The 16249-nt window shown below is 43.2% G+C and overlaps 1 protein-coding gene across 3 annotated transcripts in view; it reads left to right on the top strand.

The window, feature by feature from the left end:
• Window positions 1–14833, top strand: part of LOC146858300 (uncharacterized) — a 75222-nt gene extending 60389 nt beyond the window's left edge. For 2 of the 3 annotated variants that reach the window (XR_014979674.1, XR_014979675.1), the window contains exons 2-3: window positions 3018–3167; window positions 14058–14833. Coding sequence is in view for 1 of the 3 variants with exons in the window: in XM_085646908.1 (XP_085503034.1) it covers window positions 3018–3167; window positions 13573–13657; window positions 14058–14077 (255 nt within the window). In the remaining 2 variants the exon portion in view is untranslated. Of the gene's footprint in view, window positions 1–3017; window positions 3168–13572; window positions 13658–14057 lie in introns of all 3 variants that reach the window. The other variant, XM_085646908.1, reaches the window with a different exon arrangement.
• The last annotated feature ends 1416 nt before the right edge of the window (window positions 14834–16249 follow it).

Below are 16249 nucleotides of genomic sequence, written 5' to 3'. Positions count from 1 at the left end.
GCCATCTTTGACACTCTGGATAATAGTGTCCAAATTTCAGTTAACAATGCCCTGGCCAGGGCTCTGGGTCCCCTCACGAATCAGTTTAAGGACTTCGCTCACCAGCAGGACTGGTTCCGCCCAAAACCCTTCAGGGGTTTCTTCATCCTCCTCAATAAACCTAGTAAGAGGAAAGCTAAAGCAAAATGATGGGCTCACGCTGAAGCTTTTGAGAAGCTCTCCATGACCATCGCAAACGACCATGGTTATAGCGTTCCTCAGGCCCTGGATGTGTAGGACTCGTTCCTACCCAGTGGCCTAACAGATTTGAACTCTTCATCCACTGATACTAGAGATAGTAGGCAAGACGATGCTCCTGGACCCTGTAAAAGGAAGAGCTCGGGCACTTTTCAGACTCTCGATCAAAGGCTTCTAAAAAGTTGACCTTCAAGCCTGGGGATATCGTCCACCATCGACCTCTAGTTGGACCCCTTCCAGGAGGTTGCTGATTATGTTCAGGAACATATTAGACAAAGTTTCAATAAGGAGGTACACGCTCGGCTTTGCACAGCATGCTCCAGGCCTGACCTGGCGGGTAATACCATGGAGATTCCAGAGGTGGACTCCACCATGTTGAAACAGTGGGCCAAGGACCCCCAAAAATGGGCGTAGACAGGACAGGGTGCACCTCTCATGATAAACCTTTTGACATATCTGGACCCCTCACCAAAATCCTGGAGTTGGCCTTTCAGGTCAACAACACCAATTCTCCTATTGACAAAGATATTCTTGTGGAATGGGCGCAACGTGCATTATGCCCGCTGGGAAACGCCAATGTGGCCATCTCTACTGAACGCCAGTGTTCAATCCTGATGCACATTGACCCGAAGTTGACCGAGTTGGCCTCTTCGGAGGCTGGTGCAGTGGCACAGGGTCTCCTCTTCAGAGGTCTCTTTGTTAGGGATTTATTGAAATTTGCTGCAACCTTTAACTCCCTGGATAAATCCCAGTTGTCCCTGAAGAAAGTGTTCATTGACACTGCTTTTCGCAGGGCCAGGCAATTTCGGGGCTGTTCATCAGGCTGTGGAGGCTACCAAGATCCCCCTAGAGACTTTCCCTTCTGTGGCCGTGGTCAGCGGCGGTTTGTCAGGAGCAGAGGAGCATCGCCCGCCACCCTCCAACACTGCTGTACGGAAAGCATGAAAAATAAAATGATTTTAATACCATTTTATTTTTTACTCTCTGCCAGCAAGCGGACATTGGGGGCGGATCCAGTGTGTCACTGCTACTGATTGACAGCAGTGAGAGTGACCACTTTAGTTTGAAGAGCGCAGGTTGGTTTGGCTGGTTACCTTGCTACGGCCAACCAGACATGCACAATTCAAACCTCTCCATTGGAGGGCAGGGACAGGGCTCCAGTGCCTTTCAAAGCAGAGAGCCAGACTGCTCCAGCCAGTCCAGATGCTTCACTCATGCTGCTTAACAGGATAATGGAGTTGGCTGTGGGACTTGCCTCGCGCTCGGACTAGAGTCAAGAATATTGTGCTGCAGAACTAGGCCTGGGCTGTAAATTCCGTTCCGTTCACGTAATTTTCGTAATTTGGGTAATTTCGTGTTGCCGAAAATTCCACGGCTTTGCAGAATTTTTTGCTTGTTCGCTCTTCCAAAATGCGTGTTCGCGAGATTTCCCCCCAAGCACGCAAACAGTGTTCGCGAACGGGAAAAAAGCATCGCAAACGGGCGGAACAAGCAATTCCTCGTGGTCGCGGAATTTCTGCGTGCTCGCGGATATTTTTTACCATTTCGCGGAGCTTTGCGTAGCGCAATTATGCAAATTCCGCCCACCCCTAGAACATCGAGGACGACACTGAGGACGTGTAGTGTAAGGTAAGTGATTTATTTGTTTTGTAAATTGTTTCATGAGCTCCTCGTTCCAATTTGAATTTGTAGTGAGTGCAGTCTGAACTGTGTATGACACCATTAGTACAGCAAGGCTCTGGGCCCTGGAACCGTTATCTATACAGCCAATGTAGAAACTCAAAACCGTGTACATTATGATTGAGCACAGTTGATTTTTTTTTTTCTTTTCAGAATTCCACAACTTCAAATATAAAACAAGTTACTGCAAGTTTCATAAAGGATATGCCCTGTTTTCATTATATTTTTAAAAAGAATTCTGCCTGGTTTATATTTTCACTGGTTGTAAAAGGGTTATGTTACAATAGCACAAAAAAACAGGAAGACGAGGTGGTTTTAAGAAACTGGTTATTTATTGGCAGTTTCACATACTTTAGGTACAGTACACCCTGGCACACAAAACATGCACTTTGTATCTAAAGTCCATAGTAAGAATAGTCTTTGATGTGCTCGCAAGTGTACGTGCACTCTCACCACACTGCAGCATGCCATCGGTGTCAAAGGTCATTATTTATATATAAGCATAAAAAACATTAGTCATGTTGCAGGGTTGTCCCTGAATTGCATGCTTGCCCTAGAGATTAATGCACTGAAGTGCACGATGGAAGGTGCAGAACATGCCATGCTTTGTCTGTCCAAAAGTTCCTATTTAAGACTTGTAAAATCCAGGAGACTCTCAGTACCCATAGCCTTCAAACTGACTCATTACCCACAAACCCCAGGTATGGGCCTAGGGAGTAGAAATAGTAACAGAATTATATTTAATGCAAATAAAAGGAGACGGGACAAATAGATATAAGCAAATGTGTTTTAATGGGAAGAGCTGCCGGTCTCGGCTCAGCATCCTTTCATTCTGTGCAGTGGGCCTATATGTATTTTGGGGGCCCCTGTTGGAAACAGATTTGAATTTATGATCCAATTGCAGCTCTTTCGTGCTCTCTTTGGCCAGGTCACTGATGGGCGCAGGTAGACTGGTCTGAATTCTAAATGTGTTTCCACCTCATATTCAGGGATTGTAACGTGTAACTTGAATACATCCCCGTCATAACCTCTCCTTCAGTTCAAACTCATTCTCTATGCTATTTCATGTGTTCAACGATTTTCTGCCCCACCACTTTTAGAGTCCACCATTCGCCACTTGCCGCAGTTGTAGACCGGGCCAATTCGCTGAAACTACCTCTATCCCATCCACTATTGTGGGGGATGACAATGGTTCCGCAAGGGTTACAACAGAGGTCAGCAAGGAGCATTCCAGGATTCAGGATAAGCAGGTGAGAATTATTTCTCTGGCAGAAGTAGTTTGGGGGCAGAACAAGGTTGTTTTTGCACAATTGGCAGCATCTGGCCTGGGACCCCTGAGTTCTCGAATCTATCCAAGGCTACAACTAGAATTTTACAATGCCCCCTCTCAAACATTTTTCTCCTCAGGAGCTGCATTTTTCCACTATAACAACAAGAGGTACTCTCAGCAGAAATCTAGGCGCTCTTTCAGAAAGACGCCATCTGCCTTTCTTCCCCTCATCCCAGGGTTTCCTCAGCACCATATTATTAGTCTACAAAAGAGTTGGTGGTTCTTGCCTAATCCTGAATTTGAGGGAATTCAAAGCCTGGATAGTTTATTGGCCTTTCAAAATTGAGGGTATCCACCTCCTTTGGGTGAGTGATGGTCCATTTGAACCTAAAGGACACATACTTAACGATTCCCATCTTCCCTTCACATCATCGTTTTCTCCAGTTCAGATGGTTCGGTCATTGTTTCGAGTTACTGGTCCTTCTCTTTGGTCTCTCCTCAGCTACTTGATGCTTTACCAAGCTGATGAGACCCATAGTGGAGACTCTTTGGGCCGAGGGAGTGATGTTGATCATCTACCATGACAAACTGATTCACTTGGCCCAAGACCCTCAAACAGTGCATCTACACTTGTCCTGGAAAATCCAACGGTTTGTCATAAATCAGCTGAAATCTTGTCTGATCCCTTTACAATGCATGAAGTTTTTGGAATACCAAATAGATTTGGTGTTATCCCAGTTTAGTAAACATAGGGATCCACCCGTAGGTTGAATGTGTAACAAGACTCCCCACGGGGACCAAGATGTATCCCACAGCTGTGGAGAATACAAATCAGTTGTTTAAATACCCCTCACACACCAAAAGGGCCCTTGGTGTCATGCTTCATCATGGGGGTCTTCCCGCCCCTCTACGGGACGGGGCGTGCTACGACCTACGACTACGCGGGAGCACTGTTAACAATGAAAAGACTATGTGTGATGCAAGGGTGTGAGAGGAAGGGTCAGGGGTGAATGGAAAAGTGAATTAAAAAATACCTGGCTCTTTGGTCTAACGAAATTTATTATACCGTATGAGCTGGTATTAATAAAAATTGTGGGGGGAGGAGGAAGTATGCCTCAATGAGCTGTGCCTCCTAATGGTTATCCCAGTTTATCCTTCCTGCCCTGAAAATCCAGCTCAACAATCTTGTTGAGATCTGTAGCTCGGAGTGTGTGCCTTCTGGCCCCTTCCATCCAAGCCATTATTCTAGGACCCCTCCATTACAGGGCTCTGTAGAGCCTCAAGAATCAGCAACTGCAGAAGGGTCTGTCTTACCAAGTTCAGGTTTGCGTCTCAGAGGAGGCCAAGACAGAGCTGACATGGTGGCTCAATCACATGGATGCCTACAATGGCATGGCAATCTTTGGCCGCTCCACAGACATCATTCTAGAATCAGATGCCAGCAGGTGGGACCGGGGGGCCAGATGTGGGTCCCTTGCCACTGGGGCTGGTGGTCGGAGATCAAGTTTTATCTCCATATAAACTGCTTGGAACTCCTCGCGGGTTCATTTGTGATCAAGAGTCCTTTCCCCTTTCGGACAGATTTTTGCATATTGCTAAGAATGGACATTTTATGTCAACACGTTGGACGGTACGTGGCCGAGATGATGGCGATTGCCAAGGATTTTTGCCGCTTTTGCCTTCAACATCGGATCTCAGTCGTGGCAGAATACCTGCCCAGGGAGAGGAACTCGGTGGCGGACTGACATTCTCACTTTCTTCAAGACTTCAGCGATTGGATACTCCATTCGAAGATCTTTTTCTGTCTCAATTGCAAATTAGTATCCTTGTTCAGCGGACCTGTTCACTTCCCGCCTCAATCAACAGATCCCCCTCTTCTTCAGTTGGAAGCCGCATCTGGAGGTGCTAGCCACGGACGCTTTCTTACAAGTCTGGTTTCCCCATTTGGGATATGCTTTTCCCCTGTTCAACATGATCCCCAGAGTCCTGTCTCAGATGTGTTGTCAGAAAGCAGAGGTCATTCTGGTGACCTCGTTTCAGAGGGCACAGCCATGGTTCCCTATGGCTGTGGAATTGTCTTGCGACTTTCCTCTCTTGCTTTCTTCTCACTGGAACCAGATGCTGGACCCACTGGGACAGCCTCATCCATTGATCCTCTTGGAGCAACTTCGATTGGTAGGTTGGTGAGTTTGAGGGGCATGTGGCAGTTGCTAAGCATGTCTTCATAGGCTACCTTCTACATCAACCAGGCATGGTCTTCCAGCACCCACAAGGGTTATGCTTCGGCACGGAGACAATAGCTTTATTGGTGTAGCTACAGGAATTACAATCCTTCTAGGGCAGATGTCAGCATGGTGATTAATGTCTTCAGCAGGTTCCGGCCTGGCGTATCGGTCTATCAACAATTACAGATCTACAATTTCTGCGGGGCATCTTCCCTTTGAGGGAAAGCCTTTTGGTGAACACCGTGTGACGTGTAAGATTTTCTGGGGTATTCACTTGTGTAAGCCCCCTCAAGCCATATACTTGTTGCCACGTGATGTTAATGTGGGCTTGTAATTTGTAAAGTCTTGGCCTGCAAATAACTATCTCTCTTGCAAGCAGCTGTCTGCCAAGCTCACCATGCTTCTCTGTTTAATATCTTGTAAGAGTGTCTGATATCAGTGCTTTCGTTCTGGCAGGGTTTTCTTCCCGGAAGGAGTTTCTTTCTCCATTTCTAAACATACTAAGTCTAATACTAAGACGGTGTCTTACCCGGCAAACTTACATGTCCAACCTTTTAATTACACAGCATCCTACCCTATGGGCTACCAAGGGCCTACATAAGGGGTGACTTATATGTGATTAAAAGGGAACTTAAAAGGCTTGGCAAGGGGGTTTAACTGCCAAGTCGACAAGGCACTGCAATGGCAGGCCTGGGACATGTTTTAGGGTGCTACTTAAGTGGGAGGCACAATAAGTGCTACATGCCCAATGGTAGCATTTAATTTACAGGCCCTGGGTATATGGCATACCACTCTGCAAGGGACTTACAAGTAAATTAAATATGCCAAATAGATGTAAGCCAATCTAACCATGTTTTAGGAAGAGGACAAGCACATTAGCGCTGGTTAGCAGTGGTAAAGTGCACAGAGTCCTAAGGCCACCAAACACGAATTCAGCAAAAATTAGGGGAAGGAAGGCAAAACGTTTGGGGGTTACCCTGTAGAGAGGGCCAGGACCAACAATGCAGTTTTGTGAATTAATTCCAGTTTTTTCGATCTCCTTATAAGCAATTTTAAATATCACAAACTTGTGAATGACATTGTACAAATTCACACTTATGCCACTATCCTGGAAACTCTCCTGAAATGTCAATCTCTTTTGTTTATTTATTTGCAAACACCTAATCACATTATGGATTTCATCTTTATATACTTTTACTATTTGTATCAGACTTGGGGCCACCCAATTTTATATTACCGTTACCATATTTGAAAACCTCAAAGTGTATTCTTCTATTTTTCGTTCACATCTTAGAAGCTTATTCAATCACTTGATTATTGAATCCCAGCTGTCTCTTTAAAGTTTAGCCCTTTAGTGGGCAATCTCATTACTTGGAGAAGACCAATGATCATTATTATTTCACAAAGTGTCAACGTTTGATCATAATAAATATAAAAGCAACCAATCCATACCTAATCAGAAACAATAGAGATGAATAATGCTAAAAGCACCATTTCCTCCTAGTGTCCATTCACCAATGTCTTTTTCAAATATTAATCAGACAAATGTCCATTATCCTGCTTATCGTCCTTGTCCTACATCCAGTTCATAGCTACAGATGTACAAAACGTTCCTCACCTAGTTATGCCCATAATTTTCTTTAGTTTTCCTCTTTATAATGTAACACAACTCTAATTGTCTTACATTATGACTCTATTACATCCACATCCAGGTTTTTTCATTACCAAATAAATTCCAAAACATTTCAAAGAGTCACCATTACCATCATGTACTTTTTAACAGGGTTTTGTGTCATTAATACACTACATTATGATGTTGTATGGCATGTAAATATCGAAAGATGTGTTTATGTAGTTCGCACAACATATATTTGTTCAATTCTTGTTCTGTACAGCGGCCATTTTAAGTGGTGAACATGATGATTTGTAGCATGCAAGACGCTATTTGTGGCTGTAGCTTTCCTATGTATTGTCTGTAGATTTCCTCCTTAACACAAAGATGACAGTTCCCACAAATTCTACTCTCTCTGAGCTTATCATGCATGTTCGATGGATATTATATAGGCTTTGATTTATGCTCTCAAAGTAATCTGTAAAGTGCTTTTCGGTTCTGTCCCAAATTATAAATATGTCATTGGTAAAATGTAACCAAATGACTTTATTCTCCAGAAATTTCTCATGCTGCTTGGCCCATACATATTCTTTTTAACACCACCCCATAGTCAAATTTGCATAGTCTGGGACAAAGGAATTTCCCATTGCTGTACCATAGGGTTGGTGAAAAATGTCCATGCCATACATAAAGTAATTGTTGGGGAGTATCATTTTAATAATTTCTAGCGACATACATATATGTTCCCACCTGTTTATGTTTTTCATTTGTAAAACAGGTTTGTATGCATTTAACCCTATTTCATGTCTAATGCACCTTTATGAGGATGTGACAGCCATAGTAATGAGCAGATTATTAGGGTTTCAAGAAATGTTTTCCAAGTGGCATAGCAAATCAGTTGTATCCTGGAGATATGAACTGAACTATTTACTTTAGGAGCCAGGTAAACATCAATGCATTTGATGTTCTTTCAAATGATGAGCCAATGCTAGAAGCCATCAGCCGACCAGGTGGATTTCTTTGCTCCTTATGCACTTTGGGTGAGAAACATATCATTGGCATGACCAGATTCTCAACTCAGCTATCTAGTATCTCACCTCATCATCACTAAGAAGGCCTCTCTCCATCCATTTGTCCAATCGATTTACATATCTTTCTTGAATTTAGGTCATTGGATTTTCTGTGCATTTCTCATTACTGTTCCCATCCAGTAACTGCTTTTTTGTTTCCCATACATATTGTTCTTTAGGCTGTATGATTCTATTGCTTTATTGGCTTTTTAATTACAGTTGTATCATCGCTCTTTAACAAAGCAATTATTTGATTTTGAGTCAGGCTTTCTTGGCTTTGTGCCAACCTAATCTTTCATCACACTCTCAGAAAATAGATATAAAAAATTCCCTGGTTCTACTTTCAGGCTTAATTTACTCTTTTCTTCCTACTTGATCAATGCCAATTTGCATCAAGTATTCATCAGTTGCAAGTTTTTCTTTGTCTTCCTCTTCAGCACACCACTAGTACCAGTACCATTGCCCGAGAGGCCATACAACAAACTTAAATATTTAATCGTACTTGTTGATTAGCACTCAAAATGGAGGACGTAGTGTCAACAGTATAACTTTCCGGTTCCTACAGATGTCCTCCTCCAGGCTATGCATGTCATGTTGAAGCCAGCTCCTAATGGTGGGCTGCAGCTCAGAAGTATCAATGTGGTCGTAACATTGCTTCCTAAGGTGCCAAAGCCGAAAAGCAACCCCAAATTAAGCTGACTGTTTTTATGGTGCAATTCACTTGAAACACTTTATTAACGGCTCACCAGTTTCTGCTTGAGCAAACCTAGGGGATGAAGGTGAGGTAGCGGGGGGCTCTAGAAGGCGGCGGGGGCTCTAGAAGGCGGCGGTGGCCTCTGTGCAAGGCTGTAACTGAAGCGTGCTTGGATCTGTGTTCATGGCAAAGAGCATGGCCATGCTGGTTTTCATAGCTGGCATCTGCTGTGGCCATTATTGAATTCAGCACTTCCTCCACCTGGCAAAAGTGTCATTCAACCAGTGACACATATTGCTAGGGCAGCAATTTAATCAGATTGTTTTTAAAATAGAGAATTTGAGAATCTCCATAAGGCAGCTTAATACATAAAACCTTTAGTGATTAAAAACCCGCAGCTTGGGATACAAACACAAACAGTGGCCCCAGAAGCATCAAAGGTGGCTACAATGCCAAAGCACCAATGGCTGCTGTCCATGTCAGTGTCAAATTCTTCTGAACTTTAGGAATTTATTAAAAGAAGCAATAATTACTATACAATCCCCCCTCTCCCTAATCGGACACATTTGGTAAACTACAGATGGTATATCAGATTTGTTAGGCTAATTTACTACAAAAGAAGCTCCCCAAATTCAAACAGCAAAAATAACAGCTGGTTAGGCTAGAAACAGATGCAGACAGTAGTGGAAATTTGGCTGGGGGTGAGGATGCTTTTTCAGTGAATTCGGCAGACAGTTACTCTATATGTACTTCAAGCGTTACGCCATTGTTGAATCAGCAGAATGTTGCTGTCTGTGGTACAGGTACATCTATTACAGCCCTAGATAAAAAAAGTTGAAGCAATTGATGCTCCTACTCTGGCTGCAGTTAATAAGCCAATGGATATTTCCCCTGTTCTGACAGAAATCCGCCCCAAGACCGTGTTACATAAGCGAAAGCCACTGCCTGAAGTCTCTGCTGTAGCAAAGATTGTGATTCAAATCAAGCAATGGGAGTCACCAGTACTACAACAACACGTAGAAGACATGGGGTTAAAAAAAGAAATGAAATTACAGATCCTGACATCCACCCAGCTTCACGTGCTTGAGAGTTCTGTGACCTCCAAGCCTAATCAAAGTTTAATAATTCACTTAATACCACTTTTGAAAGAGATACTTGAAGAAATTATGAAAGAACAGCGAGATCGCAAGGACCATTAATGAGCACTTGGCTAAAATATAGTGTGAGATGGGTGATCTCGCAGATATAAAGGAAGAAATGGAGCAACAGAGTTAGAAATGGGGGTCTCTAGTTGGTGGTGATTTGCACCCTGTCCAAGTAGGGACCCTTCCTTCTAGTCAGGTTAAGGGAATTACACAGATAAGATAACCCCTGCTCACCCCCTTGGTAGCTTGGCATGAGCAGTCAGGCTTATCTCAAAATCAATGTGTAAAGCATTTGTACATAAACACACAGTAACACTGTGAAAACACTACAAATGGACACCACACCAGTTCAGAAAAATAACCAATCTTTATCTAAATAAAACAAGACATAAATCCAACATGTATAAGCAAAGATATCACTTTTAAAATGTTCAAGACAGTTTAGTCATAGGAAACTATGGATGCGTCACATCTAGCACAAAGCACCTGAGACACGTCAAAACTCAAAGACAAAAACAGGCGCAGGAAAGGTGAGGTGCAGGAAAAGCAAAGCGATGCATCGTTTCGTTGCTTGCAGGGAAGATGATTTGTCAGTTCCTTGCTCCAGGACAGGTGATGCATCTGTTCTTTACTGCTAGTCAGGGAAGGTGATGTGTCGGTTCCTACTGTGAGAGGAGGTGATGTGTTGGTTTCTTACTGCGAGGGGAGGAGGTGCGTTATTTCTGCGGCCACACAGCCTCTGGTCCTTACTGAAGCCCAGCGTCGATTCAGGCTTGGCGCATAAGTGCATTGCGTGGAGAATCTGGGTGCACTGGGGACAAAGCGGCAGCGGAGAAACAGGTGCTGCGTCGATTCTCCCAACCGCAAGTGATGCGTTGAATCTTCAGCGGCACAGCAGCGCCTGCATCGGAGTCGGAGCGGGTGTATCAGGCATCGGAGACACTGCAATCTTGGAGCCGCAAGACAGGTGCTTTGTTCATTCTTCAGCTGCACCGTGGTAATGTGTTGGTTATTCAACCGCTCAACAAGCTTGCGGCGGGAAAACAGGCGCTGAAGTTCGGTGCGTGGATTTTCTTTCTTTATTGCAGCAGAAGCCACCTCCAAAGACCTGGAACTGGCACCACTGGACAAGTCAGGACTTCCAGCAGAGGAGTTCAGGGGCTGCAGGTAATGTTTTTGATGGCCTTCAGACTTCTTAACAGGAGGCAAGCACACACAAGCCCTTGGAGAACCTTGGTATGCAGGGTGATGAAAAACAGAGTCCAGTACTTTTACTCGCCAAGAAAGAAGCAGCAAACAGCAGGCCAGCACAACACAGCAACAAGTAGAATGGCAGTTCCCCTCCTATAGATTTTCCAGTTCTTCTTCTTGGCAGAATCTCTTCTTAGTACAGGAGTGTTCTAAAAATGGAGGGGTCACAGATCCAATATGTATTCCCCTTTCTACCTTTGAAGTAGACATACTTCAGAGAATAGTCTTTGTAGTGCACAGATCCTGCCTTGCCCTGGCCTGACTCTAGATGCACTACAGGCGGGGTGGAGACAGCTTTGAGTGAGAAACAGAGGTGTCAGAGACAACTCCTCCCAACACTCCACCTCAGGAAGCCCAATCAGCCTGATTATGGGCAATCAGGATATGCAGGGTGCACCTAAGCTCCCTTTGTGTGACTGTTTACAGTGAATGCACAAACAGCACAACTGTCAGTCTAATCCAAACAAGGATTTTACTGGCAGACAGAGGTACAGGATGGTAAAGCATGAACATGCCCTCTTTCCAACAGTGGCATTTTTAAACACAATTTAAAAAACAACTTCACTAAAATATGTATTTTTCAGGGAGCCCAAATTCCAAATCTATATCTCTTTCCAATTGAAGGTTACACTTGTAAGATGTTACAAGGCAGCTCCAGTGATAACCTATGGGAGAGATAGTCCTTTCAATAGTGGAAAATGAAATTGGCAGGATTTCATTATCAGGACATTTAAACCAAAACCAGCACTTGTCCTACCTTTCACATACACTGCACCCTGCCAATGGGGCTACCTTGGCCCTATGTTAGGGGTGCCTTAGATGTAGACTTGCTAGGTCGACATGGAAGTTTAAAACTGCACTCACAGACACTGCAGAGGCAGGACTGAGACATGTTTATAAGCCTACTCATGTGGGTGGGGCAGTGCTGCAGGCCTACTAGTAGCATTTGCACAGTGCACTTTACTAGGAACTTGCCAGTAAATCAAATATGTCAATCATGGATAACCAATCATAATCACAATTTACACAGGGAGCACTTGCACTTTAGCACTAATCAGCAGTGGTAACGTGCCCGAGTTCAAAAACCAGCAAAATGAAGTCCAGCATACAGTTAAAAAAGAACAGGAGGGAGAAGCAAAAAGATAGGTGAAATGACACCAAGGATGCCAGGTCTAATAAACAGGTTTCTGTTTGCGAGGGCAAGTTAAACATTACTGTAGAGCAAACAGCACAGTTTGAGAAGGAGAAAGCAAATCTGAGTGATGAGTAAGAGCAGATTGAGAACCATTAAAGATGATTTAATTTGAAAATTACCAGTGTGCTTAAAGGAAAGGAGATCATGTTGGTCAATCTCATTTTACCTCGTGTTCCCTTCACACGCTGCACCAGTTGCTAATTACCCATGCACTATGCTAGTCAATTTTTCTGATTACAGAGAAATTGAGTAAATTCTGGAGAAAGCGATTAAGGAAAATATATTCTTTGTACGGAATGGTATCTCTTTTCATATTTATTCCAATATGGCAATCGAGGCTGCACCTAGAAGTAGGGAATATATGACGTTACAACACAAACAAGTACAATGCATGCTTTTACAACAAGGTTTTTACATCGCAACTACCATTACATCGCATGATTTTACAATGCATGCCATTAGAAAGCATTTAAAAAAATTACCATTACAACGCATTCCATTACAACGCATTCCATTACAATGCATACTATTACAACACATACCATTACAACACATAATACTTTTAGGGCAACAGTAGGGTATGTATAGGATAGTGTAGGGGTAATAATTACTATTCCCACTCCAGTGAGTGCAACAGTAGGGTAAGTGTTGGATAGCGTAGGGGTAAAACATTACTATTCCCACTCCAGTAAGTGCAACAGTAGGGAACGCGATTGATAGTGTTGGATAGTGTGGGGGTAAAAATTACTATTCCCACTCCTGTAAGTGCAACAGTAGGGAAAGTGTTTGAAAGTTTAGGGGTGAAAATTACTATTCCCATCCAACCCAAAACCCATACCCACCATAAAATAAAAAAATCTCTATTACTTACCTTATAATGCGTTGTAATGGCATGCGTTGTAGAGACATGCGTTGTAATGGCATGCGTTGTAATGGCATGCGATGTAAAGGCAGTTGTGTTGTAACAGCTGCGTTGTAAAAGCAGTGCAATGCAACAACTGCGTTGTAATGGATGTTTCCCGAATTAAGGAGTTTAGGAACATGTGATATCACAATTACAAGCAGAAAGAGTACAGAACTCAATTGTACAAATGTCTAAACTGAAGGTGTTATTCATGGGGTGATTTCATGTATTTTCAACGCTAACTGGGGTGATTTTAATTTCTTGCAAAACCCTGCACTCAACACCACAGCAGACATGCCAACCCTCCCGATTCAGGCGGGAGACTACCGATTTCAAGGCTAGTCTCCCACCTCCCGATTCAAGTGGTGGAGCAGGTAAAACAAAAATTGCGTTTACCTTCTCTATTTTGCATGATAAAATACTAATTACGTAACTCTTCTTAATATTAACTGTTTTGAGTGTTAACATTAATCAACCTTGCACCTTAATAAACACGAATTACCCAAGGGACTAAATGCTAATTGCATGGCAAATAATTCTAATGATTAACTGTGGTACGCATATTAACTGTGGAATGTGTGGTGAATGAAATTTGCATGATTTATGTTGCTTTGTAACGGTTTGCGTTCCTGGTATTGCGGAATGGTGAGTATTATTGCTTTAAATGTTGCTATAAGCTAGGAAAATACTAATATATAATGGGATTAGTGTGGGTTTAAACATTAGAATCTTCATTTCCGTATATTAATGATTTTTTTGCTTGTTTTGCTTAAGTTGGCATTCGGGCCTACTAGGCCGCAATATTCAAAATGGAGTTTGGAAGTGGCCACCGTCGTGTGAGCGCGATGTCTACTGTGCAGACTCGGATGGCTCTGAAGATCTCCAGGCGTACTCCGACCAGGGCACAGTGTTCCTCGTCAAGCATAGGAACGTGGAGGACCGCCAAAATTCAGCTAGTGTGAATGACAGAAAAGACAATGACGACCTATACTCAGAGGTCAACATGTTGATACATCGGAACTGTTCGCATGAGAACTATACAAGCCAAAGGATGACCTATTTGATTCCCTGAGAACCAAGAAACATGGGAACAACGTACCATATTACAAATTTGAAGGGCTTAGCCAATCGGAGTGTTTACATTTTAGAAATTGTTGCAGGTTATTTTAGAATTTATTATAAAAGGGGAACTTATATGAGGGTAATGTGCGCGTTCCAGGAGTGCGTTTCCGAGACTCTTTTGGTGACTGCTGATCGATTTGCTTTCACGTTTGCTTAGTCCTGTGGATAACTTTGGGACTGAGGCGTTCCGAGCGAAATAACTTTTCTCTGACTTATGTGGGTTTTAGCCTGCATTCGATTGAGAATTTTACCAGAGGGAATTGATTTATGCAGGGCTGACAGGTTTTGGAAATGGTCACCGATATCAAAATTTAGGTAAATATACTGATATGTCAATTTGTGCCAAATATTCAATGAAATTATGCAGATTTGATTAGATGTTGACGATGCCAATGAAAGTGAATTAATTAGATAAACTAAACCTTTATTAACTGAAAATGAGTTTGTGATTCTTTAAAAAGGTATTGATTAAAAGGTTCTGAACTCTAAATGTGTTTTAGCTGGTTCTAAATCACCATCAACTAGTCCAACTAATTAGTCCATCGACCAAGTGGTGGAGTGCCTTGATGTTAAAGTTAGGAGTCTATCAATACTAAGGGTATTGTGTATATAATGTAAAGAATTTTCTTCCTATAGGTAATAAGGTACCCCCACATGTCCAGCGCTTCTTTCCTTCCTGTGTGCAGACTCAAGTGAGACGTATGAGTGTTGGTGTTATGGGCACCAGCGAATGCGAGTGTGAATGAGTTAGTGTGATGACGGGTCTGACACAGAGAGGATATGTAAATTTGCCCTTTCCGCTGGAGCACAAGCATCCAGAAACCCGATTCCTCTGGGTTTCAGCTGACAGGGCTTGGTATTGTGTAACGTGCTAATTCTTCCAGCAATAGTCAGAGTGGTGATGTGGGGGCTCTAGAAGGGGTGAAAAACCAACAAAGCCTCGTTAACAAGCGAATGGTCTTTAGAAGACCTGTGAAGTACTCGGGGGCGCTCTGTGTGTGCCCGGGAAACTGTTTCAGCCTGGGCTGCCACACACTTGGGGGGGGGTTATGGTGTATGCACTGCCAGCTGTTCTTTGGCCCACCCTCTCTCTGCCTGCCATTGCGCTCCATGAAGAAAACAAGCGTTTGCAATGCAATAGGTCTCGCATTTGTGAGACCTATTGCATTGCAAATGGTAGCCATCATGGATTACAGTAGGAAGGGCGGGCGGGGGTGAGAAGGCACAGACAATGGGAGGGAGGGTGGGGAGGAAAGAAGGCATGACAATGGGAGGGAGGGGGGGTAAAGAAGGCACCAAATCATGTCGTGCCTGCAGTAAGAGAACCTCATTAAAGTAAATAGTGCTCACAGTCTAAATAACATGCACCGTGTAATAATCAAAGTAAAGGGGCCAGTCGCCATGGGAGGTGACAAATGAAGAGGAGGCGGTACTAAGGAGGGACTAACAAGCCTATTGACGAATCATAGCCAGCATCTAGGATGGACTATGACACAAGCCAATGGCAAATATGGGCGGAGAGTGGACAGGACTTCTATTCCCCACTCCTCTACAATAAGTCTCGCAGAGCAGCGCATGCACGTTAGCTCGAACCTTGACATAAAAAATGGCATTGGAAAAGCAATTAGGGCTTGCTTTTGTGCCAATAGCTTTAGCAATATGGTACTGTATATACATTGCCTATGTTATGAAAAAAAGTAAGGCCTTTGATTTTGTTGAAATTTGTAAATTCTTTGCTTTAGTGCAATTTTGTATTATAATTGACTTTACTAAGTATTGGCAAAGTCAAGGGGTCTCTACTCTAAAATTCAGAGCTATTGAGGTTTCTAATGCGTGTATGGTAC

The sequence above is a fragment of the Triturus cristatus genome, chromosome 3_2 (genome assembly GCF_964204655.1).
Source record: "Triturus cristatus chromosome 3_2, aTriCri1.1, whole genome shotgun sequence".
Lineage (NCBI taxonomy): Eukaryota > Metazoa > Chordata > Amphibia > Caudata > Salamandridae > Triturus > Triturus cristatus.
The sequence above is the reverse complement of the archived record's forward strand: the minus strand, read 5'-3'. Positions and strand labels throughout refer to the sequence as shown.